The sequence below is a fragment of the Mixophyes fleayi genome, chromosome 6 (assembly GCF_038048845.1).
Source record: "Mixophyes fleayi isolate aMixFle1 chromosome 6, aMixFle1.hap1, whole genome shotgun sequence".
Classification (NCBI taxonomy): domain Eukaryota; kingdom Metazoa; phylum Chordata; class Amphibia; order Anura; family Limnodynastidae; genus Mixophyes; species Mixophyes fleayi.
In genome coordinates, this window is record NC_134407.1 from 46,167,370 (window position 1) to 46,190,670 (window position 23,301).

Genomic DNA, 23,301 nt, shown 5'->3' on the forward strand with positions numbered 1-23,301 from the left:
CACTCAATCAGGGTTCTATTCACAGCTCCATCTGGAGTCTCTGGGCAGTGGCAGAGTGTAATAGGGGAGGATGGGGTGATGGCCAAGGGCATTAGCTGGGTGCTCGGCTCTGGCCCCATACTTGGGGGGCATATGTGAAAAGTGGTGGCAGAGTTGGGGCATAATCATGTGTGACAACAGAAGGTGGGGAGCAGAATGACACCAAGAACAAGAAGAGAGGAGTCAAGACTACATTATGCCAGTCATGTTTGGCATGTACCATGAGATATGTTTGACTCACCAGATCATACTAATTCACCATTACTCCTGAGCAGTAGGATTGTTTGAATTCAATACAGTGTATATTCACTGCTAAAACGTATTTTAAACTTGTAAGATTTTTTTTTATTAAAAGCAAAGTTTTTGTGCGCTTGTGAAATATGGGACATCTTTATATGCCGTTGTCGACTCTGTCACCTGCAAACTTCATGTATCAATGCCCAGTTTTTGAGACCTATCTAACATCCTTGGAAAGCAATATGTGTTGGTGAATTGCAACCAACTTACATAGGGAAGGTGACCCTCAGGTGGGGTAGAGGCACATACATGCTAGCCAGGTAATGTTAGGTCCACTCTGCTAGAGAGTATCTAACAAACAAGTCAAAATAGGCATGAGGTATAATATAAATACAATATGCACACATTAGCACTATTTAAAACGTGACTTATCCCCTTTTAGAGCATTTTAGTGATCCAATAAAACAAAATTTACACTATAATTAAAGCAAACATTTTTTCTTCAAATTGAACTCACTTTTACATCCTTATTCTAAGAAATAAATAAAGAAAGTCCCTTTACATCCTCTCGGCCCGATATTTCATTAGTGTGTATGCTCCAACGATGCATAATTATCGTTTCAAAGCTCATCATATTGTTTCATTTGATTTTTCAGCCGAACTAAAAATCTTGTTCAATGATGGAACGATGCCGTTCCAATTCTGCAGAGTGTAAGCACTCACGACTGGCAGTATCCACAGATCTCTATGGAGTGTGCAGAGTCATGATATTTTCCGCCGATGGTTATGACAGGTGAAGAGCACAGATCTGAAGGTAAATCGTATAAAATGTGTTTAGTGTGTACATATGAATCAACATGCTAAACGGGACTTTTTTTGTCAGTCGTTGGTAAAAACATTAACGATATTGCATCAGAAGAAAATTTCTGTAGTGTGTACCCAGCCTAAGTGATGTAACATCTGAGGACCTAAAGCAACAACCTTCATCTGCCATATCCAGAAACTGCATTCACCATCTCACTGCCTTGGACAATGTCACTTGATGATTTTCTTTTTCACTACTTTCTTTTATTAATTTTGTCTTGGAAGCGTGGCACTTATTCTCGATGCTCAGCTCAATCCCATGCGTGGAGGCGCAGGAGGGGGACTCCAACCCCCAGATACGGTCACCCCATATGCAGGACTAAGTTCCACCATGCTGGCTCTTGACATTTATTCTGAAGCCTGGGGCACCAAGAGAAATTTCGAACCCCCCGGTAACAGTAACTTCTTGGGGACCCTTCATAGCTATGAGGGTGGCATGGCTACACCAGGTTGGTGGATCCTCCCACTACACAGGCAGGCCAGGTCCGGTACTTTGTATCTGTTCCCTCCCCCCTCTTGGTGTCCCTTACATCCTGTCACTTTCAAGATTCCGTAAATGTAAACTATGGAATACACACTCCTGGGCTGATAAAAAGAGTTCAACGCAGTTGCGCCACAAATTGCAGGTGGAATTTGCTTTCATTAGAAAAGCTGCAATTGCCACCATGTGCAAAGCAACAACTAAGAAAGGTAACGGTTGGCAACAGTAACATATGCGCCTTGTTTACACCAGGCATACTTTACATACACTTAGGTCCCACTTGCACCCTTGTTTTTAACCATTTACTTTATTTGCAACAAACACATTCACTATTAGGCATCAATAAAACTACTACAACCTCTCTACTGCAGCAGAAACAACTTATGTACGAAAAAAGAAAAGTTTTTCTTACAGATGGACAAAATCCCCATCGTTGTCAGAGCAGCATTCACAGACAGCCAATTACAAGTGGACAATGGAAGAGCTACGAGGAGGTCAATGGGAGACCCCCACGTTTCTTAGCAATAAGTTTGTGTAAGAACATAATTCATAGGTGTAAGATTTTTTAAAAATATACATAAAAATTCAATTTGCTTTCATTATAGTCAATTGGAATTCCATTTAGCAGACTGGAGCTGTCATTCTTTTTAGTATCTCTCGTTAAATTGTGTTCTTTTGTGATTGTAACACATAATGTATAATCGATAATTTAGGTTAAAGTGCATTTTGAGTTGGTTAAAGAGTAAGCGTACAATGAACTTTATATTTCTGTACTACCACCCATCCCGATTACATTTATGTGACCTTTAAGCACACTTTAGAATTGACACTGAGTACAAGTCACTGCCAGGCTAGTTTTACTATGGTATGTATAGAGAGGAAGGGCTAACACTGTAAGGGAGGAGACAGGGTCTGGACGAAAGAGAATCAGCAGCCTCCACCCATCAGTGGTGCCGGCCCTTGTCAGTACCCCCGGCTTTCTTGCCCAGTCACCCTGACCAGGAATGGTTAATCTAGGGGCGGGGACCAGAGGAGAGGAGGCGAAAGGTTGGTCCTGGGACTTTGCTACGTGTCTCCTTAGCCCTTTAATACCTCCTTCCCGTGCTAAGGGAGTGCACTCTCGCTCAGCTTTGCTACTGGCTTGCGCCGTGTCTCCAGCAATCACACCAATCCTGCTCCTGCCATTATGACGGTAGGGAACTTTTTTTTAAATGTTGTATTACTGCTTCCCCGATCATCCCCTTGTTAGTTCATGAATGAACAACTACAATACATTCTGCGCATTCTTTTAATCATCTCTTTTGGGACCTTGATCTTATGATCGGAAGTAAGAACCAGACGAATCATCTTGTTGTACGCTAGAGAATATAACATTCCTGGGCAGCAGAACTGCTGCTTTGAAATTAACATTTATCTTTAAAGAGGGCGATGAATGTATAAAGCTGGTGATTGACAGTTCTGATTCTTCTGACACCAAGGTCTTCTGCAGAAGCTGTGCAATTGTCTGTATTTTCTCCAGCAACTTGAGCTGTAACTCAGCTCATCAGTGGTTCAGTGTCTGTCTTGTTAGTTTAGTATTCCATTTACTTTAAGTGTATCCAATCCATTCATTGAGGAACATGATAGTTTGTAACGCTGGTCATGTGGTCATTACTGTCCTATTTCGCAAAGTTTTTTTTTACGCTTTTGTGTTACAGAAATGACAACATAGGTAAGTGTAGGAAGTACAATATTTCAGGCAGTACATACATGGTTTCATACAGCAACTCCTGTGGCATCTCCATCGTATTCAGGTAGGGTGCTCAGGAATGCATGTTCACTAGCACATATTGACAATCAAACTAATAACAACATAGCAGTTGTTTCCCAATGTATAAGAGGCAGGCATCCAGCAGCATAGGTGGGCACAAGGGCTAGGGGGGGGGGGGGGGGGGGGACGGCATGTGCCACCCAGACTGGTCCCATAGTGGGTTAACTTGGGCTGGGTCACTGGTCTACCTGTATTTTTTTCCCAATAGGCTGCTGAGCCACATCTCACCCCTGAGGCTTAAGTTTACCAGCCAGTATACAGTATATGATGTTAGACTGCTTGCTAGTGTCATTGACTGTAAGCAAATATATTCCTATAATATTATGATTGACTACATGTTCTCATTACTGTTAATTCTTTTCTTCAAGACAATTATCATGTTATAAATAGTCATTAATTACATTAATGCAATTGCTTCATATGCAAGTGGTAGCTGTCATATCCTGCTGTTAGAGCCTGACATGAAAACCCTTCTAAGGAACAAAATCTAAATGTTTTCAAAATAAATACAAGATAACTTTTTTTAAAAAAAAATAAATAAATAAAAAAAAGTATATATATAATTGATAATGTATGCTTTATTAGTTTCCAAATAAACAAACTCACAGCAATCTAAATAGCTTTAAACCTTTCCATTGTTCCATGCTCAATAAAATAGACTAAGTGATGTTTAATTCCAGCACACTAAATTGACATTGCGGAGGAATGTCCAGTACATCGTTTTCTGTGTTTGACATGTATGTTTTGTGTATGTTAGTTACTGCAATCCCCTGTCTGATTAATTCTAATTTACTCAGGACTGTTATTACCATGTATACAAACTATGTCTGTATCTAGGGCAGCTCTGTTCAGGGAGCAGCATACAAATATTACTTTGATTTTAGTTTACTTTTTTCTTTTTAATCCAGGTTTGATACTTTTAAGTTACCGTATATACTCGAGTATAAGTCGACCCGAATATAAGCCGAGGCACCTAATTTTACCACCAAAAACTGGGAAAACTTATTGACTCGAGTATAAGCCTAGGGTGGGAAATGCAGCAGCTACTGGTAATTTTTTTTTCTTCAAAAGCTCACTTCTGTTTAATTACTGTCATTTCAGTCAGAGTTTTAAACACTCAGGATAATCACAGTCTTAAAAAATGATGTAATAACTCAAACATTTATATAGGGATTCTCACCAGATCTTTTGTAGGTCTATTAAAGTCCATATTAGAGGACTTTAAATATTTATGTGCCATTCATTCTCGTTTTACTCACACTCCCAAAAACCAGGCATTCCAAGGATAATTGTGAATGGTCTTGTATGCATTAGTCTATTTATCTTAAATGAACATGCACTACATGTCTTCCATATATTTTAATGGAGATGTGATGGCTTGCAAATAGTCCACACTTTAACCTTTTACTTTACCAGCGCTGTATATTTGGCACAATATTTTCATGGACCTATTAGCTGCCCTATTTTACAATGTGCACCAACTTAATATAAAGCTACACTGTTTCCTGACCAGCGCAACAAATATACTTTACAAGGAGACAGCGAGACAGCGAGACAGCGAGAGAGACAGCGAGACAGCGAGACAGCGAGAGAGACAGCAAAACAGCGAGACAGCGAGAGAGACAGCGAGAGAGACAGCGAGACAGCGAGACAGCCTTTCACTTACCCCGCAGTGCGTTCCACTGACAGGAAGTTCGGCATTTGCGTTCCAAATGCCGAACTTCCTGTCAGTGGAACGCACATGCGCTCCACTGCGGAAGATAGGAGCTCAGGGACCGGACACCAGGTTAGTTCACCCGTGTATAAGCCGAGAAGGCTTTTTCAGCATACAAAAATGTGCTGAAAAACTCGGCTTATACACGAGTATATACGGTACCTACAACCTTATTTTTGTAAGCAATAATATAGGGTGAGTCTTTGATCTTTGGGAAACATGTATCACTAGGACTTTCTGTTCCTAAAATTGTGCAAAAGTACAGTAGTGCATTGCGTCACATATGTGCCTTCAGTAGTTTGTTTACATTCTTTTGTATCTTGTTCATTTCTGTTATCTCCGCAGACACACAGAGCAGTCTAACATTATAATATGTTGTTCAATATTGTGTGTTTAATTCATAGACAGTTGGGAGTTGATTATTCTGCAGTAAGGGAAAGTGAACTGTGCACTTGACTATCAGATCTGACAGCTTTAATAAGGATAATGTATAGGAGGGGGGAATAAAAAGCACTTATCTGAGGTGTTAATAGTCTGAGATGCTTTATGAATGGGTCATTGTGGGTAAAGATAAAGTGAAGAGTTCATACTATCTTCTGAGAGATTTTTGATTAGCTTATACTGTATATTAATAGCTTGTCATAAATCAAGTTAATTGCAAAACATTATCTTGTGCCTTGAAGCTCTAGGGCCTGATTCATTAAGGATCTTAACTTGAGAAACTTCTTATTTCACTCTCCTGGACAAAACCATGTTACAATGCCAGGGGTGCAAATTAGTTTTCTGTTTTGCACATAAGTTAAATACTGACTGTTTTTTCATGTAGCACACAAATATCAACTTTAAATGTCAGTGTACAAATAAGCTATCAAGTATTTGTGTGCTACATGAAAAAAAAGTGAGTATTTAACTTATGTGCAAAACAGAATACTAATTTGAACCCCTTGCATTGTAACATGGTTTTGTCCAGGAGACGCAAATAAGAAGTTTCTTAAGTTAAGATCCTTAATTATTATTATTATTATCATTTATTTGTTGGGCGCCACAAGGTTTCCGCAGCGCCGTACATAGTACAAACAGTAGACCGTACAGGGTTAAACAGTACAGAACGATAAACACAAAGTACCAATGCTTCAGTAACTCCAGGACAGCCATAAGGAGTAAGGACAGAGCAGAAGAACAGGTATGGAGACACGGGGGAAGAGGGGCCCTGCTCATAAGAGCTTACATCCTAAGGGAGGGTGGACAAATCAGACACGAGAGGGAGCTGGTGATGCCAGGGGAGTGAGGGAATAGCGAGCAGAGTAGATGAGGAGTTAAGTGGACGGTTGATAAGCTTTGAGGAACAGGTGAGTTTTAAGTGCTTGTTTGAAGGAGCACAGATTGGGAGCGAGACGGATGGAATGAGGGAGGTCCTTCCAGTGCAGTGGGGCAGCTCGGGCGAAGTCTTGGATTCTGGAGTGGGAAGTGGTAATTAGAGTGGAGGAGAGGCGACGGTCATTAGCAGAGCGCAGGGACCGGGCAGGAGTGTGAATGGTGAGGAGGTTGGCGATATAGGGAGCAGTAGACAGGGAGAGAGCCTTGTAAGTGGTGATAAGGAGTTTGAAGAGGATTCTGTAGGGGATGGGGAGCCAGTGTAAGGCATGGCAGAGAGGGGAGGCAGAGGAGGAGCGGCGTGAGAGAAAGATGAGTCTAGCAGCCGCATTGAGTACAGAGCGGAGAGGGGCGAGATGTGAGAGGATGAGGCCAATGAGGAGAAGGTTGCAGTAGTCGAGGCGGGAGATGATGAGTGCGTGGATGATGATTTTGGTGGTGTCTTGTGAGAGGAAGTGTCGGATGCGGGCGATGTTGCGCAGCTGGAAGCGACAGGCTTGAGCAAGGGATTGGACATGGGGGGCAAAAGAGAGAGATGAGTCGAGGGTGACACCCAGGCAGCGGAGTTGGATGACAGAGGAGATGGTGGTGTTATTAACAACGATAGAGAGGTTGTGGTGGGAGGGGAGTCTAGGGGGAGGAAAGACAATGAGTTCGGTTTTAGAGATGTTAATTTTGAGAAAGCGTGAGGACATCCAGGCGGAGATGGCAGAGAGGCAGTCAGATACCCGAGAGAGGAGGGAGGGAGAGAGATCAGGAGAAGAAATGTAAAGTTGAATGTCGTCAGCATAAAGGTGATACTGAAGACCAAAGGAGGAGATAAGGGCACCGAGGGAGGATGTGTAGAGCAAAAAGAGTAGGGGGCCGAGGACAGAGCCCTGGGGGACTCCTACCGAGAGAGGGGAGGGGGTGGAGGTAGAGCCAGACATGGAGACAGAGAAGGAGCGGTTAGCAAGGTAGGAGCAGAACCAGGCATGGACGGAACCAGAGAGGCCGAGAGAGAGAATGAATCAGGCCCCTGTTCCGGCCGCGGGACAGGCGGCCGGAACAGGCCGCGAAGTTAATCCACGGTACCGCATAACGTGGATTTTTGTTCCCACCCCATAGGGTTGCGTATGAAGATCCACATTAATGCGGGACCGGCAATATTGCACATGTTTCGCGGTAACGCTCGGTACGGCAGACCAGAATCCTAATTGAATATGCCCCATAGTCTGTATGTATGTGTATGTGTGTATCTATATATAGAGGCAGTTTGCCACAGTGCCTATAAACTGACTCCTAAGATCTAACTTTTTAGGGTAACTTTATAGGTTTCAGTTGATTTAAATTCTCTTGCTCCAACCTGGCTCTGTCAGCATGCTTGGAGATCTGGCTTGGTTTGATCAATAATTGATTAGACCTGGGTCTGCTCTTAGTGGAGTGGGATTGTCCCATAAATTTGGGGTTTCAGAGATAAGGCAGATTGGCTGGATCACCTGAGGCCTAATCATCCAGATTGTCCAATAACCATGCAGACAGACTGCTGTCATTGGCTAGATAGATTTAATGCCCAATAAAAAGGAGATTGATACTGATTGATTTCAGTGGACATTGCTGGTTGTTTTGGCCCCGCACTTAGGGGGAAATCCAATTATTAGAGAAGTCCTATCGCGCTTCTTGGAATTACAGTAAGTAAAACTTGGCTGATTTTTACTCGCACTTCATAGAACTTCATTGTGTGAGGCTCTGACGGGACTTCGCTGTAAATTAAATCCTTCCCATAGATGATGTCTGGAATATTTGGTTTAATTTTTTTCAAGACTTGTAAACTCTGAACATATGCTGTATTCCATACGTCCCCGCCCATAGGATAGAGGGACTTGGTAGCAGTGTGTCCGCTTATACAACTTTCATACTGCCGCCCCTGCAATCTCCCAGATTTTTCAAGCCGGGTTTTTGCCGAGGCACAGTGTGCCCCAGCTCAGAGACCCCGTTCACAGTGCACCTAGGACCCCATTCATACTGAACACGGGTCTGTGCCGGCAATAAGTATGAGTCATCACAAGAGGAAATTTCATTGGCTGAAAAACACTGAGCTCATTTAAAGGGGACTGGTTTTTTTTGCACGCAAAGATGAGGTCAAAGTGGGTGGTGACTGTTCACAGCATTGCTTTAGTCATGGCCGACGAGTCACTTTTGTGTAGCCCGAAGTTAATGTTTTATGCGTTTATTTGCTGTTTTATACAGCAAATGAGAGCTTGATGCAGCTGCTAACACTGTGCTGTCTGCTACGCTCAGCTTCTCCTTCTCTTCTGCAGGAGCATAACGATGACGTCATCCTCCAGCATCCCAGACACCCAATCAGCTTCTTTCTTGTGAGACCCGGGTTGAAAAACCCGGGTCTCACCATTCATACTGCAAGCTAACCAGGGCCGACACGTGAATTACCCCACCAAAAGCCCCGGGTCTAAATCCAGGGTTTTCAGACCTGGAAATTTTCACTAACACCATTCATACTGCACCTAAACCCGAGTCGTGTGGGCTTGCCCCAGCAAAATCCCAGGTTTTTGAGGCAGTATGAATGGGGTATTAGTGGGCTAAAAGTGTTGAGGCCTGGGTGCCCGGAACTCAGTAGATGAGATGTAAAACTCTGTGTCTCTCCAAAGCGATCTGGATACTTCTAAGTAATAGGTTTGTATGTCTATAAAGTAGCAAAGTGCATACGAGTTTAGTGTTTCTTTAGTGTTAGTAACCACTCCCAGAGAAGTCATTAAGATAGTAAAAGTAATGACTCATCTGACTCCTATATCTCTGAGTATATATGTGTAATTTTCAAGTCACCAGTGAGAAAATCCTTTGTTTGGATTATGTTATAACATTTTGGTTACTATAATATTGCTTCTTTATGCTTTTTTCTTTTTTCTTTCTTCTATTCAGTTATTGAAAGTCAGGGTCTATCTCTGTGAGATCTGGTAAGCTAAAGGTAGTCACTTGTGCTGCACATTTTGTTTTTTAGAAGTCTATCTTCTAAGTTTACTGGAGTCCAAATGCTGTGGATAATGGGTAAACGTGTAAACCCAAATACATATTTGAAGAAAACATCACAAACAATTTAATATCTTCTGAAACGCATTTACTTTTTTTACTTTTAATTGCAGCACATACTTTATTGTTTTCTTAAAACTGCTGTGTATTTCCATTAACACTGCCAAATGCTTTTCTCTTATGAGCTAGTATAGTATGTTAGTAGGTGGGGTTAGCGTGTCAGTAATAGGTGGTATGTTGAAGTATGAAAATCCCCTATAGACAAGAATATAGTCTTACATCCTTAGACTGGAAACAAGCTGTAGTGTCTGTTTATTAAAGAAATCTTTTACCTAACAAATGAAGCTTGCTATTTACTATTCCAGTTGTATCTTTAAGTCTAAAGGGAAGATTCCCTTTACAATGCAGCGCCGCTTTAAATTTAATCGCCGAAGATGCTGAACACGCCGGAGTTGAAGAATCCGGACATTGATACATTTAACCCTAGATGATCAGAATTTATATTGGAATGTTGATCTTTGCATCTATTACTAAGACTCTGCTGGTAACATTCCATGGATGATGTTGTATGAACCTCAGAGCCGAGCTCAGACAAGGTGGGTCTTAGAGAAATGTTAGTCACTGACATGGTTTCACAGAAAGACTGTCTGTCTTTCATACATCATACTTGGCATTAAAGAGCAGTAACTACAGAACAGGCAAATTAAAACCTAGTACTTATAAAAGATTAGTGCAGTACAAAGGACAAAGCTGAACATAGAAATATACTGTATATGAAGGTCCTTATAGTGCTTTTACTGCTGCTAATAGAAATATGTGTAATCGGATGGTTAGAAAAGCCTTTCATAACTTCATTATTTTTTCCCATTGCGTGAGTTGTGACCCAGACAGATCATTGTAACCTTCCTGTTAACTGAAAGCATTAGAACCTTTACTCGCCGGCAATAAAAATCATGATTTTACTAATGCTAGTAATAGTCTGTATATTGGCATTGGGATGGGAACTATTGATTCCAATCTGGTTTCCACCAGTACCTGCGGGGCCCAGTACAAATGTAGCAGATAGGGTCCCCCTCCTTCCTTCTCTTACCCCACCCCATTTTTTAATTATCTTCTTCCCAACATTTGGTTTCTTGCCCCCCCTCCCGCTCTCGCCCCCCCCCCCCACCCCACCCCTGTTTTCTCCAACCACTCCCCATCTCAGGTTCTAGCAAGTGGTGCCAGCTGTGGTGCCCCCACATATAAGCAGTGGAGGTGGATGGCTTTCCTACAATGGGGTCCTCGACCACATCCTATAATTCAGAGCGGAGGCCTCCTCCCATCTCTCATAAGCAGCCGTTGCCTAGAAAAGGAGCACACCATGTCCCTTAATTCACTGAAGTTTCCTCCCCTAATAAATATGTTTGGGGCCCAGTACAGTTGGGGTCCATACTGCGCAACTCACTGCACTCTCCTGATAGCGGCCCTGGTTCCAATAACTCTATACTGTCTGGCAGTTGTGCTTACAGTCAGGACACTGCATGCTCCATTAACTTGCACTTACTGTATCCGCCATTGGCACCCAACCACAACATCAAGTGCCAGGTACGGCTGCATGTTTGACAGACGTGACACTTGAGATTGATTAACGCCAGTCTTAGAAGAGGTGTTTCAAAGAGAACATGAATTAAGTGAACACAATACAAGTCATAAAATACATGTTATATAGTCATGTTAATATACTTGTGCCACTTGTTAACCACTTGCTCACCCGCTACAGTAGACTTACCATGGGAGGGTAGCTGTATAAGTCTGAGGCAATATTTCCACCCGCTGGACAATGCTGGGGACATTGCTCTTAATGGTGGCATTCAGCGGCAGGGGAATGCTGGGTAGTGGATTGCCAAAAATAAAATTTGGTCTGTTGTGAAGAGAGCCCTCTGAATATGAAGAGGTTAACTAGCATTCCCAATATGTACACAGTGTTTAGAGTGTCTTTAGTCTACAGGTGCAGAGGTAAGCTGGGTACACACTACAGAATTTTCCACCAACTTTTTATGCCGATCGATTTTACATCCGATCGATGGTCCGATCGCTCGGTCCATGGACTGCATACACACTAGCCTTGTTATAGACAATAAAGGGAAGAGCAGCTGTCCCGTTAGCGACTTTTTACAGCCATGTTGTCGTGAGCAATGATTGTAATTTCGTACTCACTGCCGTGGATCGGTCGGAAGTTTCTACACACTACACAACAGAAAGGAGATTGGAACGAAAATATTAAACGGTACGACCAACCAAATGAGGTGACAATCGTCCATTTGGGCAGACTTTCGACCATCGTGTCACTACACACACTGACCCCACTTTCGCACGAGCAGTCGTATGTTGGCTGGTTGACCCGATTATTGGACAAAAACCCTGTAGTGTGTACCCAGCTTAAGTAACCAATCCCAGTGATGCTATTAAATAATCTAGTAAAATAAACAGTTACATGACTCATCTGAAAAAAAAAAGTATTTTGTTTGCATTGTGAGAAAAGTGTAGTGGAAACCTCGAATTGTGCTGAAATAGACACATTTGAACTATCTTTTCACCAGCTTGACCGAGATAAGAGTGCACAGATCCTCATCTGACAAAGAAACCTGTCTGTCCACATGCAGCATTTATATAACAATACAAAATGACAAAGTAACAATAATTACAAAATATATTAAGTGTCATTTATTGGATTAATAAAAATATCATAATAAATCCTATAATTTGCATATATGTTGATGTATTGGTGGATGAAATACAATTCCCATCAAGCTTTTTGGATGCAGTGCTTATATCAAGAACTTCATTTTGGGGTTTGTAAAGCTGGGTACACACTTCACAGTTTTTATCCAATAATCGGCTCAAACAGCCGACATACGACCGCTCGTTCAAAAGTCGGGTCAGTGTGTGCAGTGACACGATGGTCGAAAGTCTGCCCAAATGGACGATTGTCGCCTCATTTGGTTGGTCGTACCGTTTAATATTTTCGGTCCAATCTCGTTTCCGTTGTGTAGTGTGTATAAACTTCCAACCGATCCACAACAGTGAGTACGAAATTACAGTCATTGCTCACGACAACATGGCTGTAAAAAGTTGCTAAAGGGACGTCCGCTCTTCCCTTTATCGTCCTAAACAAGGCTAGTGTGTATGCAGTCCATGGACCGAGCGATCGGACCATCGATCGCATGTAAAATCGCTCGGCATAAAAAGTTGGTTGAAATTTCTGTAGTGTGTACCCAGCTTAAGCAATCTGTTCCACAGATGTACATGAAACCATTTCCTTTGGCTTATCTATACACATGGCTCTGTTTGTCATATGATTAACGTGCACAGAGGAAGTCATGGTATGTGTCCTACAAATTGATTTCTTTAATTATTTTACTGCAGTAGAGTGTTAATTCTGATGTATTAGAAGCATGTTTGCAATGTTACATTTTCACGTCTAAGCAAAGGAAGTCTAGACTGTAGCATCTCTGCTAATATTGTTTTTTAAAAGAACAGTAATAAATGCAGAACACTATAAATGGGAACTTTATAATAATGCTAAGCGGTATGACATAACCACAAATAAATCTAGCCTGCAGTTATTCCTGGTTCCTAATGCTCTGTATAGTAGAGATCATCAGTAGGTATCTGATAAGACACATATGGATAAAGACAATGCCCTGGACATTGCTAGAGAGCTTAGTAAACTAATATTGTTCAATTACAAAAGGAGACTAAAGCTGGGTACACCCTACAGAAATTTCGACCAACTTTTTATGCCGAGCGATTTTACATGCGCCCGATGGTCTGATCGCTCGGTCCATGGACTGCATACACACTAGCCTTGTTTAGGACGATAAAGGGAAGAGCGGACGTCCCTTTAGCGACTTTTACAGCCATGTTGTCATGAGCCATGACTGTAATTTCGTACTCACTGTCGTGGATCGGTCGGAAGTTTATACACACTACACAGCGGAAACGAGATTGTAACGAAAATATTAAACGGTACGACCAACCAAATGAGGCGATAATCGTCCATTTGGCCAGACTTTCGACCATCGTGTCACTGCACACACTGACCCGACTTTTGAACGAGCGGTCGTATGTCGGCTGTTTGAGCCGATTATTGGACGAAAACCGTGTAGTGTGTACCCAGCTTTAGTAAACTAATATTGTTCAATTACAAAAGGAGACTAATAGATGAAACAAAAGGTTTTAGATGGTACAAGGTTATAAGATCAATCTGCACTTGGAGTTCTACTGTGACACATTCAGGTTTTCTTAGTGCTGTCTCACTTTATACCTATTCCCCTTTAATACTTTAAGCTAGTATTAATAATATTATGCAAACTCCTGTGTTATGTATTTTTATTTTGAGATCCATTTCTGTTTTTACTGAGTGGTAATGAGTTGTAGTTCCGTTAATCAGCATAGTATATTGTTTGTCACAGTGAAAAAAAATCTACAGATCATTGTTAGAGCTAGAAAAATTCCAATGATAATGGATGTTCAGAAACAATGCATTCGAACATGAAGCAATGTCCCATCCAGTGGCGGATCCAGGGGGGGGGCGATCGGGGCAATCGCCCCCCTAGCAGGGGCTTGCTGCCGGCGGCTGCACACTGTGCAGGTCCGTTCGGCAGTGATAATGTGCTGCCCGGCTGCTCTGATTGTGTTTTAAACAGCCTTACAAGTTAGAAAGGGGGTGGGGCTTAAATCCCCCCCCCCCCTACATCGCCCGGGGTAGAAAAAAATTCTAGATCCGCCCCTGGTCCCATCTGACTACACTAATTGTTCCATCAGACTACACTAATTGTACCTGCATGGTATGCGGCCGTTCATCCTGTTTGCAGACTGGCTAGTCCTGTCAGACCCTCCCATGTAGTTCGGCCACATTGGACATATATATGAATAAATAATGAAAGAATTTCAGTATTGCTATTCTAAGTCAGTAAGCCACCATTAATTAACACTCTCTAGTTGTGTAGTAATAACCAAACTACCTATATATCTTGTTCAGGAGATAAACAGAGGCAGCGCTTTCCATGGTATAAAAGGAGATGAAGTTTAATTCCACATTCCAAATGTCCCTTAAAAATGAACGTGTGCCTTAGTCGTGGCCTCCGTGCCCTCTTCATATGTCGTGCTTTTACCATTATAAGCTACTGTACTTATTGTGGGGTTTTTGTAACAATCACATCTTATAACACAAAAGTGGTAACTGCACCATTAACCCTTACATGTTGTAATTAAATGTATAAAGCGCAATAAAAGGCAATACTTGTAGTCCAGCCCAGAAAGTGCTGCTTCTGCCTTTTACATGGACTATATTATATATGTGTATGTATATATATATATATATATATATATATATATATATTATATCACCACATGGGGGCAGCACTCCTTGCTCTTCCAAGAATCTATACACAAAGTTGTTCTTATTCCAATGTTTCTATATATATATATATATATATATATATATATATATATATATATATATATATATATATATACATATATTCTTCCCTCTCCCACAAGCACTTCTTAAATTGCCTTTGCAAGGTTATCATCCTTATTTGTTTATTTTGTATTGTTTTTTTTACCTAATGCTGAAAATAATTATTATATGTTATATCTTATCAGGCACGTTGGCTAATTATTAATCCAAGAGAGTTGTGAACTTTTACTACTCTCACCGAATATTAGGTTTTGTTTTCGCTTAAACTGATATTTTGAACTTTTTGAATAAAACAGATTTAACAACCTGGTGCCCTTGGAGTGAGCTGGCAGATTTCATTATTTACAATGGCTGGGTTATTTCAAGCAAGGATAATGCCCCCATGTTACCTAAGGATTGTCAGGTTACATGAACTTGTACCAAATATTTTGTGAATAGTATTCACGTATTATTCATTTTGCATTTTCAACATTTTATTTTCTTGCATCATAGATTCAGAATGGATTTATTTGGGAATTCTTACCACTGATTAACACAAAATATTCTAGTATAAAAAAAACCCCTCTAAAACATTTTAATGCATTAAAATTAAAAAACATACAATAATTAATTACGCCTGGGGCGATCAGTTGTCTTCAGAGGTCACATAATTGATTGGAGTCCATCAGTGTACAATAAAAGTGTTTCAATTTATTTAAAAAATAAATACATCTATCTTGGAGAGGTCTCATAGTTGGTGCATTTCCCTTTAAAGCTTCATCGTGAAGATCAAAGAAGATTCCATGGAGATATGAGACAATTTTATATAAAAGTAAAAATCGGGGGATGAGTCTAAAAATATTTCAAAGACTTTTGATATCCCCCAGATGCTCTGTCATGTCCTTCATAGAGAAAAAGAGAGAATATAACAAACCGGTAATTTATATCTAGAACAAGCCATCCTCAAACATGAGCGTTTGTGCGAGGAGGGCTTCCATTAGGGAGGCCACCAAATTGCCTTTGACAATTATGACATTTACAGTCCTCAATTGCAGAGGTTGGATATTGAGCAGACCGAGCACAGCACAAATCGGATTTATAGGAAAAAAGGAAAACTATTACTAATGAAAACTCATAAAAGCTTGCCTAATATTTGCCAAAAAAAATGTGGAATACCCTCAAACCAAGTGGAGAAATGGTTTATGGTCTGAAGAGATCATAGATTGAACTGTTTGGCCTCAACACCATGTGCTATATTTGGCCCAAGCCTAGCACTGCACATCCTCTCAAAATTACTAACCTTACGGTGCTGCATGGAGATAAGACAATAATACTATAGTGATGTGATGCTGCTTCTCTTCATGGACTGTAAAACTTGTCAAAATAGTTGGTAAAATAGATGGAGCAATATATAGATAAACCTGCTGCACTCTTCAAAAAAACCTAAATGTTGTGAGATTTATATTCCAGCCAGAAAATGACCCAAAACATACAGTAAAAGTCAAACATTTCAATGGCTTTAATACAAAAATCAGTGTCTTGGGGTGACCTAGTCAAAGCCCAGACCTCAGTCCCATTGATTGAGGATGAGGGGCACCGAGGGCACCCAGCACACTTATACCACCTTTCCAATGATCACCATCCAACCTGAGGGAACTTAATATATATTGCATATAATGGGTGAAATCTGCAGTGCACAGATGAGCAGAGCTGGCAGAGACGTAACCAGATAGCCTGATAGCTGTAACTGCATATATGGGTGCTTCTACCAAGTGTTGACACAATGGGTAACTACTTATTTAATTGTCTTATTTTTAATTTGTAATAAATGAAGAAAAGGCTTTGGGGTTATTTTTTATTTGCCATTACAGAGTATTTTGTGTTGATTACTGGTTAGAAATCATGAACAAATCTATTTTGATTCCTAGCTGTCAGAAAATACAATGTGAAAAATGCCAATGTGAATTCTTTTTATAGTCACTGTAACGCTACTTCAATATGTAAAAAAGCAAGATTCCCTTTTTGTTTTTCATTTCAAAAACAATAGTGCTTTCTTGAAAATCAAATATTCAGGGCCGCCAAGAGAAATTTTGGGCCCCGGTACAGCAACTTCTCGGGGCCCCCCTATAGTCAACTAGAAGGATATTGGTACACCTCCATTTATATGTGCTGCCACACATACCATTGGAGGTGTGGCTGTGTCATTGGGGGCGGGCCTAGGAGGTGAAAAGCGCAAGGCAAGGAATAATTTAATATATCCTCTTTAGAGGATACAATCATTTGGTGCTACAGGACTCCCAGCAGCTTTAATCACACATACCCACTCTGTCCACATGCTTTACACACACATACCCACTCTGTCCACATGCTTTACACACACATACCCACTCTGTCCACATGCTTTACACACACATACCCACTCTGCCCACATGCTTTACACACACATACCCACTCTGCCCACATGCTTTACACACACATACCCACTCTGTCCACATGCTTTACACACACATACCCACTCTGTCCACATGCTTTACACACACATACCCACTCTGTCCACATGCTTTACACACACATACCCACTCTGCCCACATGCTTTACACACACATACCCACTCTGTCCACACGCTTTACACACACATACCCACTCTGTCCACATGCTTTACACACACATACCCACTATGTCCACATGCTTTACACACACATACCCACTCTGCCCACATGCTTTACACACACATACCCACTCTGTCCACATGCTTTACACACACATACCCACTCTGCCCACATGCTTTACACACACATACCCACTCTGCCCACATGCTTTACACACACACACATACCCACTCTGTCCACATGCTTTACACACACATACCCACTCTGCCCACATGCTTTACACACACATACCCACTCTGACCACATGATTTACACACACATAGCCACTCGGCCCTCATGCTTTACAGACACATACCCACTCTGTCCACATGCTTTACACACACACACATACCCACTCTGTCCACATGCTTTACACACACACACACACACACACACACACACACACACACACACACACACACACACATACCCACTCTATGCACATGCTTTATACACACATACCCACTCTGTCCACATGCTTTACACACACACATACCCACTCTTTCCTCATGCTTTACATACACATACCCACTCTGTCCACATACTTTACACAGACACATACCCACTCTGTCCTCATGCTTTACACACACATACCCACTCTGTCCACATGCTTTATACACACATACCCACTCTGTCCACATGCTTTATACACACACACACACACACACACACACACACACATACCCACTCTGTCCTCGTGCTTTATACACACATACCCACTCTGTCCACATGCTTTACACACATACCCACTCTGTCCTCATGCTTTACACACACATACCCACTCTGTCCTCATGCTTTACATACACATACCCACTCTGTCCTCATGCTTTACACACACATACCCACTCTGTCCTCATGCTTTACACACACATACCCACTCTGTCCACATGCTCTACACAGACATACCCACTCTGCTCACATGCTTTACACTGACATACCCACTCTGTCCACATGCTTTACACACATACCCACTCTGTCCTCATGCTTTACACACACATACCCACTCTGTCCTCATGCTTTACATACACATACCCACTCTGTCCTCATGCTTTACACACACATACCCACTCTGTCCTCATGCTTTACATACACATACCCACTCTGTCCTCATGCTTTACACACACATACCCACTCTTTCCTCATGCTTTACATACACATACCCACTCTGTCCACATACTTTACACAGACACATACCCACTCTGTCCTCATGCTTTACACACACATACCCACTCTGTCCACATGCTTTATACACACATACCCACTCTGTCCACATGCTTTATACACACACACACACACACATACCCACTCTGTCCTCGTGCTTTATACACACATACCCACTCTGTCCACATGCTTTACACACATACCCACTCTGTCCTCATGCTTTACACACACATACCCACTCTGTCCTCATGCTTTACATACACATACCCACTCTGTCCTCATGCTTTACACACACATACCCACTCTGTCCTCATGCTTTACACACACATACCCACTCTGTCCTCATGCTTTACACACACATACCCACTCTGTCCACATGCTCTACACAGACATACCCACTCTGCTCACATGCTTTACACTGACATACCCACTCTGCCCACATGCTTTACACACACACATACCAACTCTGCCCACATGCTTTACACACACATACCCACTCTGCCCACATGCTTTACACACACATACCCACTCTGCCCACATGCTTTATACACACATACCCACTCTGCCCACATGCTTTACACACACATACCCACTCTGCCCACATGCTTTACACACACATACCCACTCTGCCCACATGCTTTACACACACATACCCACTCTGTCCTCATGCTTTACATACACATACCCACTCTGTCCACATACTTTACACAGACACATACCCACTCTGTCCTCATGCTTTACACACACATACCCACTCTGTCCTCATGCTTTATACACACATACCTACTCTGTCCACATGCTTTATACACACACACACACACACACACACACACATACCCACGCTGTCCTCGTGCTTTATACACACATACCCACTCTGTCCACATGCTTTACACGCACATACCCACTCTGTCCTCATGCTTTACATACACATACCCACTCTGTCCTCATGCTTTACATACACATACCCACTCTGTCCTCATGATTTACACACACATACCCACTCTGTCCTCATGCTTTACACACACATACCCACTCTGTCCACATGCTCTACACAGACATATCCACTCTGCTCACATGCTTTACACTGACATACCCACTCTGCCCACATGCTTTACACACACACACATACCCACTCTGCCCACATGCTTTACACACACATACCCACTCTGCCCACATGCTTTACACACACATACCCACTCTGTCCACATGCTTTACACACACATACCCACTCTGTCCACATGCTTTACACACACATACCCACTCTGCCCACATGCTCTACACACACATACCCACTCTGCCCACTTGCTTTACACACACATACCCACTCTGTCCACATGCTTTACATACACACACACACACACACACACACACACACATACCCACTCTGTCCACATGCTTTACACACACATGCCCCTCTATGCCCAGCAGCTTTAATAACTCATACCCCCTCCCCATCACATTACCCCTTTCTATTACCTCTTTCTCCACTACACTGCACACAGGAACATGACTTGACAGCTCAGGCAGGGATCGCATAGACTGCCTGTCAACACCCCCCCTTCCCCTCTTCACAGGAAAAAAAAAGAGCAGCAGAAAAAAATATAAAAAAACTTGCTAGTCTGCAGTGCGGGCTGGGCCCCCTGGCATACCCGGGGCCCCGGTAATCAGTATCCGCCCCCCTCTTGATGCCCCTGCTTGGATTTACAGAAATGTGAGAGATAATCTGAATAGCAGACTTTAAACAAAACGACATGTCACTTTAACACTTAAGAGTTATCCCACAACATTTGAAGTAGCTGAAGAAAGAACATTAAATAAACATGATTATTGCATACTTGCCAACTCTCCCGGAATGTCCGGGAGACTCCCGCATTTTGCGAGAGTCTCCTGGACTCCCGGGTGAGTGTGGCAATCTCCCGAATTCTGCCCGCTTCACTAGGAAGTGCCCCACTTCCTAGTGAAGTGGGCAGAATTAGCTCCCAAACATCGCGTTTCCCGGGGAATCGCGGCGGTTTGCGTCATGACGTCACGGGGGGCGGGTCCAAAATGACACACATTTTGGACCCCGCCCCCATCACGCCCACCTCCCATGACAGGCTCCCGGAGACCAACTATTCAAAGTTGGTAAGTATGGATTATTGTGAAATTATTTCCTTGACCTTCTACCTAGTTTGGATTCATGTTAATAAAATAGAGCTGAGATTATAGTTTTGCTTATTCAGATTACTGTCTAAAAGCCCTTAAACATGGATACTGGCATTTTACAATAGTTTCCAGGGTCACTTAGCTGCTAAGCCAGAGAATCAAGTCCCATGTGATACCTCTCGGCAGACATTGGAGCACTACAATCACCATCATGTCATGTTTACTGAAATAGATTACAACATGCTGTTTTGCACTTTTAAATACATACACTCAATAAGTATTACAGTCCCCTGGAAAAATAAATGATGCAGAAAGAGAGGAATGTTTTGTACATTGTTCAATATTAAAAAAACAGGGAGATGTCATTAAAAACTGGGGCTGTCTTTGGACATAATTAAAATTTGGCAACTATACAATACCGATAACATATAATAGGTGTGGTAAGCCTACGGCTAAAATTAAAGATGGGCCGGTAACATTACACTATGAAAACTGGCAGCTCCACCCTGATGGTATGAGATCTGGTTGGAAATTTGGTGTGTTATGATGAAGTCAGTGTGACTGGTGTACACTGCATGGCTTGTTCCCATGGACACAGAGCTATTGAATTTCTTCAATGCTGAAAGGCAAATGTCCAGCGGACCCTTCTAGGTTGTCTATCAGAGAGGCACTTCATAAAGCAGTGCTCAGGTTTACAGTGAAGCCTTCACATTGCACTTACATAAAGGACCTTTGAGTTTTCACTCAGAAGCCTGCAGCTGAGACCAGGCCTGGAAATATGCCAAGCCATAGTTTTATGAATAGGTCTGTTTGTTGTGGGGATTCTGCTGCCGGTAGTTCCCCCTCCTCTGAAAGTAAACCTTGCCTTGCATTAATTTGCAGCACATATTTATAAACCATGGTTCTCAAAGGCATACAACATGGATGGAGATATGGAATATGTTCTATAGAGGCCTTGTACCCGTCAGGAAATGTTAACCACTGTCACACATTGATATTGAGCTGCAAAAGGCAAATTAAGGTGATATTCACGTTTTTATTAGAACTATGGGAGTGTGAAACCGTTTAAAAGGACGTTGTAGTGGAAATGACTTCACGTGAAAGAAAATGATTTTCCTGCTATGTGCTTAATTAAATAAAATATACTCCCATGTCAGTGAATATCATATCTTGTTTATTTACAATAAGATAAATGAACAGTTCACAATTCAGTATCAACCCAATTTGCCATAGGTAACAATGACAACTAATTTATAACTGTAACAGTAACATAGTAGCTTTTAGCAGTCTGACACATAAAAGCTAATATTTGGTTGGTTTGGGTTACAGAATGTCCATTAATTGCTAAATTTTATTAAATAGTCCATTTTTCCTTTTCTACAGTTTTTTTTCCAGCTAATGCTTTTCTTATTTTTACTATATGTAACATGTTTCATTTGTGTTTATTTTTCAAATGAAATATTGGATTGCACAGTAACTTTGTGTTTGAATTAGACTGTAATGGTTGAGAAGTATTACTGGTTTTCATAGACGCCATTAGCAACTGGGACACCACTAGGCCAATAAACAACCACCACTAAGACAGGTAAATGACTTCTGCTATGACAATATTGTGCATATAATTGGAGCAGAGCGTCCTATGTCTTTGAATTTTACTTCTTAGTAAATAAATTTTCTGGTCTTGTTACTGGATATGGCTGGGTGCTTGGGTAACGTGCACCTGTATTTCTGTGTTGCATAGAAAGGGTTAACTTTTGTTAAACTATTGGTATTTGTTACATGCTGCAGGTTACACTAGAGAATGCAGCGTCTTTTTATGGGTGCAATAGGAGGAAGGTATAGGTGTTTAGTCTACGTCAGCACCTCTATTATAGTGTTTGTCAGCTAAGTCATAAAGTGTGCAATATTCTTCTGACATGTCACACATTATTCTGAGCCCTTATTTGCTTTGCTGAGTACTGAATGCAAATACGATTTAAAAAGTATAAAAGCACGGCATGCCCCAAAGGACATATAAAGGTAGCATGATAACCACACATAAACATCCCTATAATTTTATTTAAAACTCTTACTGTACAACAGTGCTCTGTCATTGTATGGGCAGTGCAGACTTTTTACTAATAATAATAAATAATAATATTATTAATTAGGCCTGTATTGGAACTGTACCATTGGAGTCAATGATACCTCTATTTAGCTTGGCCTAGCAAACATTAGAGTATTTTCCACACATGTAATTAAAGGAAATGTCCATCTTCATGGCCTTCTTTGAAATTCTCCTTAGTTATACCAGTATGAAACAAATGGTCATTTCTACTAATTGATCTCCCCCCCCACCCCCTAGCGTATTTAGGTGAT

At 41.6% G+C, this 23,301-nt stretch overlaps 1 protein-coding gene across 2 annotated transcripts in view; it reads left to right on the forward strand.

Annotated features, from left to right (window-relative positions):
- The first annotated feature begins 2,625 nt into the window (after positions 1-2,625).
- The window catches only part of PAPSS2 (3'-phosphoadenosine 5'-phosphosulfate synthase 2), a 64,856-nt gene continuing 44,180 nt past the window's right edge, over positions 2,626-23,301 (forward strand). For both annotated transcript variants that reach the window (XM_075216383.1, XM_075216384.1), the window contains exon 1: positions 2,626-2,813. In XM_075216383.1, coding sequence (XP_075072484.1) covers positions 2,808-2,813 — 6 coding nt within the window. In that variant the 5' untranslated portion in view covers positions 2,626-2,807. The remainder of the gene's footprint in view (positions 2,814-23,301) is intronic.